The sequence below is a fragment of the Psammomys obesus genome, unplaced genomic scaffold (genome assembly GCF_907164565.1).
Source record: "Psammomys obesus unplaced genomic scaffold, mPsaObe1.curated_primary_1811, whole genome shotgun sequence".
In the NCBI taxonomy this organism is placed as follows: Eukaryota; Metazoa; Chordata; class Mammalia; order Rodentia; family Muridae; genus Psammomys; species Psammomys obesus.
In genome coordinates, this window is record NW_026592118.1 from 15,881,103 (window position 1) to 15,893,390 (window position 12,288).

Consider the following 12,288-nt stretch of genomic DNA (forward strand, 5'->3'; position numbering starts at 1 on the left):
TATACAGATGATGTTTGTCAGTTCAGCACAGCGAACTCTCGTTGTATTCAGGGCCTAAATAATAGAAGCCCAAGTCGCCAACATCCTTCTCCCCAGCATCTTCAGGAACTTCTGAATCACTGGTGACTGGCAAGAGCAACCCCGAGTTACTGTCAATCTGGCTGGTCTTCTCCTGTTTGCTGCTGCCACTGCCCCTGCCTCCACCACTGCTGGCTCCTCGTCCTCTCCTCCTCGTCCTCTTCCTCCTCCTTCTCCTCTCCTTCCTTCTCTTCCTCCTCTTCCTACTTCTCCTTCTCTTTTCTCCTTCTCTTCCTCCTCCGATTCCTTTTCCTTCTCCTCCTCCTTTTCCTTCTCCTCCTCCTTCTCCTTTTCCTTCTCCTCCTCTTCTTCCTTCTCCTCCCCCTCCTCCTCCTTCTCTCCTTCTTTCTCTGTTTCTTTCCTCTTCTGTTTTATACTTATTGAGACAGGGTCTCACTATGTAGACCAGGCTGGCCTCAAAGTCACAGAGATCTGCTTGCCTCTGCCTCTGCCTCCTCTGCCTCTCTGCCTCTCTGCTTCCTCTGCCTCCTCTGCCTCTCTGCCTCTGCCTCTGCCTCTACCTCTGCCTCTGCCTCTGCCTCTCTGCCTCTGCTACCTCAGCCACCTGCCAGCAGGCCCAGCAACTTCTGTTTTCACACAGCATAAGCTTTTTAATAAATGCTAATGATCAGTAAAATTGTTTAGTTAGATAATAATTAAACCTGTGTTACAGTTTTAGTTTAGGGATCCTACTTACTGGTGATCTCTTGATAAATTTATATACTTCAGGAAGAAAACGTGCAACATATTTAAGTGAGCTAAGTACATATAGATAAATAAGTAGTTAAATACATACTGCAGGGAACTTATTTTGCAACCTAGGAAGTCATTATTTTTCTAAACACTTTCTCTGACAAAGGCTTTTCAATATTTTCAAACATTCCCTTCAATGTTTACTTTTCCTGTGATCTTTTTGGGGTTGCCTGTTTTCTAGTAATCACTAAAATTTGGTTAGCAAGTACATTGTGTCTCTTGGGCTAGCTCTGACAGATTCTGACAAGCCTTGGTGAGCTGGGGAAGCAAGGCTGTGGTCAGTGTCCTCTGTCATGGTACGGACACGGAGAGTGGTGACGCTAGAGCTGGGCATGTGCACAGGCTATCCTGGGTGACTCTCGGTATTCGTTCTTCTAATCCCTTAGCCTCTTCACATATTTTCTGTCCTTGGTCCAATAAAGACATCAAAATAGAAACCAGGGAACACACCCATCCGCAAGAAAGTGATACAGGAATATTGGGATGTCTTTCCAGAGTGGCAGAGCCTCTTTTGGTGCAGAAGTTGTATACCAGCAGCTCCCAGCCACAGCAAACTTTTAATGAGCCAGCGGCCTTTGGGTTCTTGTCTCTGATTCACAGGATGACATGCACAGATTTGCAGGTGGGAACTCAAGAGGAACAGAGCAGAACTCTTGTGTAGCATGAAGCTCCCACAAACAGGGGCCACCCAGCTACCCATGTGGCAGCTTCTTAAAGGATTTGTGCAGAACTGGGCTGAGGTACGGGAGGAGGATGAACTGGTCAGTTCAGTTGTCCCAACCTGGTGTCCAGGTGCTTCTCTCAGCCCCAGGGACTAGTCACTGTCACCTTTAGGCAGGCTTGCTCACTTTGGAGAGGAAGAAAGAGAGAGGAGCCAGATCTCCCTTCCACATTCTTGGCCTCAGCAAAGACATTCTCTGAAGTGCTGCCTTGGGGTCCCTGTCATACGTGACCGATCCATCTCCTGTTTCATCCGAAGGGATTAGAAGCAGTTTATTTTAATTTGATACACAAGGTAATGTGTTTGCGTATAGTGTTTTCATACAAATGTATCATTATACTTTGCCTTAGCCATGGCTCCCATGTCCCTTGCCCTTACAGGGGTGATTTTTTTTTTACAACAGCAAGAGTCCCTGAGAGGGAGGAAATGAAAGAGCAGGCAATCAAGTCCTTACTCATCAAGAAAAACTTACAGCTTGAAAATAACCCATCTTCTGGAGCAATTTCTAAAAACGTTTCTCAGATGAATCCCCAAGTAACAGGAAGAGAAGCACCTGAGATTCTCATCCAAAAGACAGAGGAGTCCCAGAACCAAGGGACTCCTCTTGATTCTAGCCCCCACCTCCAAGGCTCCGAAGGCCTTCTATGTCAATGCTTTTCAAGCATCCTAAGTGGTTTTGATTCAAGTTGGAGCTTAAGAACAGTTGGTCTCAAGCTTAGGCTTAGCTCTGGCTGTGTGCTAGACTCCCTCAAGAGCTCCCTCAAGATCAGTCAGTCATTTGAACATCCCAAGGACAGGGAAGCTTGGCCGCCCACAGCGACCCACTCCCGCTCTGCAAAGTTCATCCAGGGAGATGGTTCTGGGATCAGTTCAGAAACCTGCCTTCTCATGGTTTCTACCCAGAACCTTCCATGGAAGATGCCTCTCACTCACCGATTGCCGTGTGGAGCACCCTACTTTGTCGCTGTGCCTGTGCCCCTTAAGCCATAAACCTCCACGGCATGGTTTCTATTAGGACTGTTTTGACACAGAATGGAAGGTAATCCTAAGGAGATTTGATAGTAAAGTCTCCTTCAGTGGGAAAATTAAGGGAAAAAAAATCAGATTGAAATTTGAATATGAGTGTAAAAGGTTAAGAGTTAATACATACCATAATATATGACATACATTAGCATAACAAAAAAGTCTTGTCCCAGTAAGGCCATGCAAAAACAAAAATCTGAGAAGAGAAAAACAGATGAAATGTACTTTTTTCAACATTGTGACATCATTTGTAAATGTGAAAAATTGAAAATCATCTGAACTTGTAAAACTGGTAGAGTCTTTCAGCAGATCGCATTCCAGAGGCACCTGGCACCAAGAACCCTGTGATGTCACAGCCATGACTGTAGTTGGGGAAAAGAACTTATCTGTGTTTTCACTTGTACAACATAGCAAGACTGTGGAGCATAGAAATGTGTGTAAAGATTCCTGCACATAGTATGCCTGGTATGTGATAAATAAGATTTAAAATTATTTAATTGTAATATCTACTCCCAACAGAAAGCCTTGAAAATAACTAACTATTCAGTTACTAATTGCAGGATCTGTTTAGCAACTAGGAAAACATTATAGTAATTTAGATAAAAATAAACCTAATCATGCATACATAATTAATATAATTTTACTACAGATATATGGGAGAATGAAATGACCATCCATGGTATAGGACATTAAGCTTATGATCTTTGAGAACAAAGGCATAGACCTCTTAAAGGACATAAAAGCCTGTATTTCTTAAAGGGAGAATTCCATAACAGAAATACAATTAGTTTTAACATTGTATTTCACCTTGTATCTTACACTGTAAACTAACCGTTCTGTGTCTGTTTAAAGAAAACGCCATTTTACATTTACCAGCACACGACCACCCCCTGGTGGCAGCGTGCCCGTGTGCCAGCAATGCAGGGGGAAAATTCGAAGAGCCGAGTCATAAACACCCAAAACTACAAAACTGCAAGACTCAGCTTGAATGTGTGCTCAGAACAACTAATCTGTATTAGGTTCTGTGTGACACCCACCCTGAAACTATCCCGAATCTACGTCATTGCGAGGGAAAACTCCTAGAAATAAAACATGATGTGCAGGTGCAGACTTTTGGCTCCTTGTTCCTGGATCTACTGACCAGTGGGGTCTGCTTGAGACCAGTGGTCATAATGCTCCATTCACTCAAACCTTATTGTACAGTTAAGTCTTCTGGGTTTTAAAGTTTGGGCTGAGCAAATTTGAAAAAAAATCTTAAGCCCAACTTTAAAATGACTATTTAAAGTGAGTTTCTTATAGACATCCTATAGCGAGATCTAATTTTTTATTCTTTTTCATGATCTGTGTTTTCATTGTCATGAGAGGAGATAATTGATATGACTGATTAGCATTTTTAATGACTAATCTTCGTTGTTAACTTGACTGGATTCAAAATCATCTAGGAAACACACCTGTGCCTGTGACACTGTTCCTGAGAGGTGTGACCGCTTGGATGGTCTTTAAGAGGTGTTAGCTATTGTTCTGGCCCTCTCCTCTCTGCAGATTCCATGAGCTTTTCCTCCAATTTTATACAATATTATTTTTGTCTTATCTTTAATTTTTTTGTAATTTATGTTTGATAGTTTTTGAGGAGCATTTATGTTACCTGGTGGGTCTTCAAGCTTCCTGGGTCTGTAATTTGATGACTATTTAACATAAGGGAATCTCCAGTCATTATGGCTTGGAATATTTCTAGGGTTTTTTTCTTTCTTTCTGGTATTATATATAATATATATATTATATATATATATATATTAAGCCTTCTGTAGTTGCCCCAAAGTCTTTTGATATTCTGGGGTTAGGTTTTTTTTAATCCTTTTCTCTTTTCTCTTGATTCCTAGAGGTTTCTATTGAGATATCCTCAACCTCCGTGGTTCCTACTTAGCCATGTCCATTCTGCCAATCTCTCATAACAGGCATTCTTTGTTTTTGTTACAGTGTTCTTGATCATCAGCGTTTTCTTTTTTTTTTTTCCTTGACTTTCCACTTCTGCTTGTGTTATTTATTAAGTAGAATTCCTAATCTAGTAATTAAAGTTGTTCTAAACATCGATCTTGGTAATCCATGCATTCTTTTGCCATAGTCCATTCTGGGTGCTGTACGTGTGTTTTCTTGCTGACCAGACATGCTAAACCGTGGGGAAGGAGCGACAATCATGGGACTGCAGCAAGGCGATAGTAAAATTTAGAGAAAGGGAAGCATCATATCTAGTCCTGTGGTCAGGCCTCTGATGGGCCCAGACTGTGAGCTTTGCAGCTGCCTTTCCCTCCTCTCCATCCCCTCTTAGGCAATTCTAGTTGGGATTTTATTTTTCCAGCTTTCACACAGAAAGTCAGAGCCAACTGGAGTTGGCTGTTTTATTTCTCCCAGGTTGGTCAGACTCTGGTAAAAACCCCTGCAAGATTACTCTGAAGATCAACATGGAGAAATCCGAGTATTCCTAAAGTTCTGAGAAGGGTTCAGGGAAAGAGCTTGTAAGCGTAAACCCACCAAGTTGCTCGTGAACTTCCTGCCTCACCCTAAGCTGCACATTTATAGAGCTGATCCCACACAGCTTGCCAAAAGCTTTGCAACCAGCCAAGTCGTCACAGGAAAGCGCCGAATGGTAACACAAATGTGCTGAAAATTAAATTAATCTTAAAACTGTAGCTGCCAGCAGATTGGCTGGCTTTTCTGAACTGAACTGAACCATGCCTATTATAGTCAAAAATATCAACTATTTTCATGGACTTCAAGTAACACCCTTCGTCCCATCACATGGCAATGCAACAGCTTTCATGCACGAAGAACCAGGCAAACCTCAGCTTGCCTGAGAAGAGACTACAGATATCAGCACTACGTGGTGGAGGCTCTTGAACTATGTGACAAAGATCTTCTAGTAGCTTTTACATGCGTGCACCAACAAACAACTACAAACACCGAGACTAATGGAAAACAACAGAAGTCTCAGAACATCTACAAATGATGTTTAAGTGTTTCGAGCTGATTCAGACCTTCACTACAAAAGCAATTCGCAAAATACATATTCTTAGATGCAGCCAACTAGAATACCTTTCAGGTGTCTGTGTGTGAATTTTAAAATTGAAAAGCTACAGTAACTAAAAAAAATTAACAACCAACAGATGGATGAATAGAAGACTGGGGGGAAAAGTCAGTGACTAAAAGATAGCTAGAAAATATCCTGTCTGAAAAAAACAGAGAGAAAAGATGAAAACGAACAGGGCCTTAGAATCCCACGGGACAATAGCAACAGCACCGACCCTGTGAAAGAGGCAAGAAATGGAGACGATTCAAGAGCAACTCCCAAGCCCGTGCCCTTGGAAAAGAGAAGGAGCAGAAAACGTGAGGCTTTGGACGAGAGCAAACAGGCTTTTCCTGGAAAAGCTTGGCTTTGTCTAACAAGAATTGAAATGTGAAAACGTGGCATTCCAAAGAAATTCCAGGCTGGAGATACTGACTTGGAAGTTGTTGCTTATCACTGGAAATGTGGAAACAGAAAAGGGAGAAAGAAAGAAAGAAAGAAAGAAAGAAAGAAAGAAAGAAAGAAAGAAAGAAAGAAAGAAGAAAGAAGAAAGGAAAGAAAGAAGAAAGGAAAAGCCAGGCTCTAGTGAAGCCATGCAGCAATAGTGAGTCTTATTACTATGGCCATTGAGTGACATGAGGTTTCTGTCCTGGTGTGCTGGCACATAGCTTCAATCCCAGCACTCACAAGGAAGAGCTCTGTGAGTTCAAGGTCAGCCTGGCTTCTGTGGCAAGTTCCAGGACAGCCAGGGTTACATAGAGAAACTCTACCTTTAAAAAAATAAAATAAGAGTATGTGTCTGTGTCCTGACATAGTTCAATGAAAGTCACAGAGCCCCCGAACTATGTGCTTTCATTCGGTGTGGCTGGGAAGACAAGTGGTATTCACCTTTCATTGTCCCCAGTCCGAATGCAAGGGAAGCTATAAAATGTAGTCTTCGTCTGTATTCAGGAAGGAGAAAGGATATGACAGATACAGAATGTGTTTGTCACAGGGGCTAAAGGCAGAGTCTGCACTTGGCTGAATAACCATGAGGCAGAAGTATAGACAAGAATGCCTACTGTTCTCATGATTTCCTATATAGTTTTTAATAATTTGGAATAATAACAGTGTTGAAAGTATTGTTCTCAAGTACCTCCATGTAACATTCATTCAAACCTGGTGCCTGGTCTGTTACAGTAAATTAAAAAATTAACATTTATTATTAGCCTTATAATTATTGCAGTGGCATTATTTAACCCTCTATCACAATTAAGACACCTGTTTGATTTTATAATTGTATTATTACCTTTGTCTGGGCAGATATTTCTACCCACGCTGTCTCAGTAACCTCACCATTTGCCTCCCAGCCCCCATCCAATGCCATCCGAATTAATCATCCTCATCTGGGCTACCTTCCATCCATAATCTCAAGATACTTGCTTGTATTCTCTATCTGAGCCTTTTCACGTCATTATGGGAGTCCTTCCTCTCCGCCCGTATGATTACTTCTCTGATGTCCTCCTTTCTCCTCTCTTCCCATCTGCCTCTTTCCCATGATACTTCTGTCCTCTTAAAGCCTGGAAACCTTAGCCCCTCCTGCCCCATTCTGTTCACCCCAGGTACAGGCCTTTAATCAACCAACCAGGTATAATGTCCTAGGCAGGTTGACAAAACAAGGATAGGGGTATCCGGGAATAACCAGATCTTGAGTCCAGTGTCAGAGAAAAGCCAACACTGGTCTAAGCTTCTCTTTCACCTGAAACACGTCCTTTCTTCCTTGACTGTCCGTGTTCCAGGGATCTCTGCTAAGTTTCTTCTGCTCCAATGACCTATGACTCTCTCTGCAGTGTCCTATGACTTTCTCTGTAATACCATCCCCGAAGAATGCAAATGTCACATGAAACTTGGGAGCTCTTGGATGGCCTTCTTCTCAGCTGTGAACAGCTGCAGGGTCTCCCCTTCAGGATTTCCATGGAACTTTTAAAACTCAGATGTAAATAATGTGAAGCAATCGGTCATTCTAAGGGCAGCTATATTTCTATAGGCACCTCTTTGCCCTCATTTAGTACACAAATTACGTATTTCAAATAATGAAAGGAAGAACTAGACCAACCTGAGTGATCCAGTGTAACCCGGCCACGGTTGAGTGCCGAGCCCTGTGCAAACAGAGCAGAGTCTCTGTCGTGGAGATAACACACAGCAAAATACCAGGCAGGGAGGAGCACTCCACAGAAGAGTAAAACAAGACTGATGAGAAAAGTCGGTACTGTGACCCAGAGTAAGCCGGGTAGAGGCATCAGGCAGGCCAGAGAGCCTGAGGTTGGAACTGATTTAGGAAGAAGACCAAGTTGGCCAGAACCCAGGGTGGCAAGCAGCGAGCCTGGACAAGCAGATGACACAGAGTTTCAACTTGGTCCAGGTTTAACTAGATGTTGTGAAGCAGGAAAGTGGTTGGGATCGTCTTTACATTGCTACACGTTACTACGTTACTACGTGCTACGAGGTTACACAGGAAGGCTGACTATCAGGGACAAGGGTGGAGGCAAGCAAGGCAAATCCTTCTGAAGGCCCCGGGAGTAATTTAGGGCAGACCCGTGTGGAGAGGGACAGCCCAGAGCCTGGCTGGAAAGAGCCTCAGTCCACAGGGATGCCCTTGCTCCAGGACAGAGCTGCTGTGTTGAGCGTGTACACACGCTGCTGCTGGAGCGCGAGGCGGGAAGGAACACTTAAGCGAGCCTGGGAGAGTCGGAGCCATCATCAAGAGAGGACACGAGGATAGGAGCAGACAAGCCTGGGAATGGTGCTGAGAGAGAAATCAGAAAGGCACTGGTACAGAAAGAGCTGGAGCGTTTGTGCTTTTCTGTCAAACGTGATGTTTTTCTTTTGGCAGCCTATGGGAAGAAAAGGCTCTCATATTAAGGGAATTTGAGAAGATACCCAAGCCAGGAGTAAGTATTAACGTTTATTCAATGCAGCTGTATTCAAACATCCCTTTAAAAATAACACCACACCCCGAAGCATTTGGAACACCAAAAACCCACAATCATTGCAGATGCACAAAGGAGATCTGCGTACTCATGAGTACCAGTGAAGCAGGCTGTAGGCTTCCTTTGGTGGCATCTGTGCTAGGCTGTGTTTAGTCAGACAGTGCCTGCTTCGTTCCTAGAAGAAAATAAATTTCTGTGTTTGTCACTTAAAAACATCTCCTCTGTAATTGCTACCCTCAGAGCTTTCCAAGCTCCTCAGAGTTTTGGTCATAAGGAAGATACATCACTGTCACACAGTGACTGAGGCAACACAGAAAGAAAGCATTTCATTTTGAGCTCATGGTTACACAGGGAGTGGAGGCTCTTGTGACAGAAGGCAGACAGGTGTGGCACTGGAGCGCCACATGTGTGGGGCTGAGAGTTTACGTGGATCCCAAAACGCAATGCACAGAGAGACAGAGAGCGTGCGTGTGCTACCTGGGAACAGCACGGGCTTTTAAAACCTCAAAGCCCACCCCCAGTGACACACCTCCTCTAACAAGTTCACATCTCCCAATCCTTCCCAAACACTTCCACTAATTAGGGACCAAGAATTCAAATCTACGAGCCTACAGGGGCCATCCTTACTCAAAATGACAAGTCATCTCAAAGTTGGTGTCTTAAAACATCAATAATTTCTACTATAGTTCTGCATTCCTTTGGTCTGAGCTGGCCTATCTGGGGTAAAGTGAGCTACAGCAGGCATGTCAGTTGGTGTAAGGTCCTATGTCACTAGTTGATCTCGTGATAGTGGAAGGGTTTCCAGCATGAAGGCATGCAAATCACAATTTGAAAGGACATTCAAAGCTTCTGTGTAAGTAATCGTTGGTAATATTCAGTTAGTCAAATCAGTGGACAGGGCCATGTCTGTAGAAGGTAGACTTGCCCTCTGCCTGGAAAGAATGACAAAGACACATTGCAGACAGGCACGTTTTGAGACCTACAGCAGAAATCAGCGCCTCCACTTTCAGGATCGTATCTTCACAATGTGTTGTCAGCGGTTTGATTCCATGGCCAGCTCACAAGCTTGTTGAGCATTTATAAGATGGTGTTAATTCTGTATAAGCACATCTGTGGTTGTAAACCTGACGAGACCTAGCCCTGCCTGGGAGGCTAGCCTCGGCAGCCTCTTGGGTGATTATCTAGATGAGCTTAGTCTCCGGGGTGCGATCCTTAACTGTGGGCACTATCAATTCGTGGGCTGAGGTCCTGCACTGAACAAAAAGGAGGATGCCAGCCGACCTCTGACATTCATTGTTCTATACTTCCTGTCTGGGGAGGAGCAAGTGCCTCAGGTTCCTGCTGCCAGGACCTCCCTATCACAGCCAACTATACCAAAATAACCCCTGCCTTCCCTAATTTCTTTGGTTACAGTATTTCAACAAAACAAGCAACTCAAATAGTGTCTAACCACCATTTGCAATATATAAGGTCAAGCGTGCGTGCTCATACACACACACACACACACACCCCACAGTGGGGAAGTTACAATTTGAATTTTAGTTACAGACTTAGGTTTCTAGCAGTAGATGGGAATCTCAAAGAAAACTCAGAGTAGACTAATAAATTTAGCCACTTGGTCCTTATCAGCAGATAGCCTTTCTGAGTATAAAGAAAGCCTTTATCTGTAAGTCAGACCCACTGCAGATAAGAAGGGCAGAGGAAGCACAATCCACTGTGAGCCTGATAGAGACACTGAGGAAGAGACGCCCAGAGGGAACATCAGCCAACGTGAGTGCTACTGTGCGCATGCGCGAGCCTCCTCCCGTTAGCAGCCATGGTTGACTCGGGTAAACACAAGACAGACATTCAAAGACTGTTTGCACTTGACTTCGTCAAATCTCAAAGCTACAAGAAAACAGTATGCACATTTTCACAGTGCTTTTCAGCATGAACTGAGAACTAACACAGAAAACATTTAAAATATGAGTCACTTGATTTAAAAAAAATACTTCAAAGTTGTCACGTGGTTGGTTAATGTGGTATAATTGCCATGCTGTGGCCGAAGGATTCAGACATAGTAAGTTCCCCTTAACTTCCTGGGAATCACTTACGAGTCTTCAAACATGTGCAACAAACATGGTGAATGTAAATAATTTTAGTTTAGTTTTTAAGTCGACAGTCATTCACCTGGACTATCTTTTTTTCTTTTTTTTTTCTCCAGACAGTGTTACTCTGTTGTAGCCTTGGCTGTCCTGGACTCACTTTGTAGTCTAGGCTGGCCTTGAACTCTCAGAGTTCCACCTGCCTCTGCCTCCCGAGTGTGGGTCTTACAGGCGTGCGCCCCCAAGCCTGGCTCACCTCTGGACTATCTCACTGGTAACTTTCATGACCTTTAAAGGAAATGGAGAAGAAGATGAAACTGCTGCGAGAAAGCACTGAAGAGCTACGCAAGGAAGTGATGCAGAAGAGACTAGAAATCAAAAACCTGCGAGAAGACGTGGCAGCTAAGCAGAAGCAATTACTGAAGGAGCAGAAGGAGCTAGACGATATGATGGAATACCAGGTTGGCCTAAAGGTATGCTGTGGACACCCCGTGATTGTTTGTGCACCGTGTCTGTGCGGCTATAAGAGCTCGGGGGAAGGGGGTGACCCAAAAAGCTCTCACCCAGGAGGAAAGGTTGAGCATCATGAAGGACTGTCAAATTCGACCTAACTTCTGGGAACTTAAAGGGCGCAAGGGTGTTTGTGAAAGACTTGTGAAAGCTTGACAGGCCTGTCCTAATTGGAAGGCCTGGCCCTGGCAAGCTGGCCTCCAGCGTTTGAAGTGAGTGTCACAAACACGCATGGTTCCTTGAAAGGAACCGAATCTTCAATCCTCTTGTATCCGTTTGCATTGCCTTAACCCTGTATGCTTGATTCTGTTCTTCCTTTTGCTGTAAAAGTGACACAGAACCCATATTGATGTTTTAGGAAGTAATGAATTGAATTAAACTGAATTTTGAAAAAAAAAAATGATAATTCTCAAAACAAATTTAAAGTACCTAGAGTTATTTAGGGAACATCTCCCCAAATTCATTGGCTTAGAAAATACTTATGATACCCTTTCCCCTAAGATTTTAGAGCTCACCCCATGCCCATCTTACTCTGGGAGATAGGAACTAAGAAGAGATTCCTTTGCCAAGAACTCCACGGAGCTTCAGCCTCGATTCCATCACATGCATGAATCTCTTCCAAGGGCCTATACCGAAGCTAGCACTTGTAACTTTTTTACTGAACTTGCTAAGCTTTAGTCTGGTGAAGCGTGGCTCTGCTCCAGGGTGGAGCAAGAGCCTGCAGAGAAGCACGTCCCCTGTCAATGCTGTGTTTAACTCCCACCTCACGCTTGCTTCCACGTCTCAACATTCACTGAGCACCTCAGATAAGAGGGGTCTCTCTCCTCACCCCTAATGCCATGCCAAAGCTGAACCTTCCATTCACATGTGCAGTGGGCGGAATGTAAGGTCCTACAGGTTTAGCTTCTGACCTTGGCCCTGCACTTATGACTCCTGTCACAGTCGACAGGGCTCCCTAGAAGCAGCCTCTAAGGCCCTTAATGAAGGAGATGCCTTAGATGGCTCCCGGGGAAGCAGGATAGAGATAGAAGACCGTGAGCTAGGCTTCTGTCTAGGGCCAGGCTGAGAGTGGAGTTCTGCAGCAGAACT

The 12,288-nt window shown here is 44.0% G+C and overlaps 2 protein-coding genes across 2 annotated transcripts in view; one reads left to right on the plus strand and one right to left on the minus strand.

The window, feature by feature from the left end:
- Ccdc146 (coiled-coil domain containing 146) overlaps positions 1-12,288 on the plus strand; it is a 116,498-nt gene that overhangs the window by 78,099 nt on the left and 26,111 nt on the right. Inside the window, exons 5-6 of the mRNA XM_055612985.1 lie at positions 8,509-8,566; positions 10,986-11,162. Of these exons, the coding sequence (XP_055468960.1) occupies positions 8,509-8,566; positions 10,986-11,162 (235 nt within the window). The remainder of the gene's footprint in view (positions 1-8,508; positions 8,567-10,985; positions 11,163-12,288) is intronic.
- Gsap (gamma-secretase activating protein) overlaps positions 1-12,288 on the minus strand; it is a 138,397-nt gene that overhangs the window by 14,087 nt on the left and 112,022 nt on the right. The window lies entirely within an intron of this gene.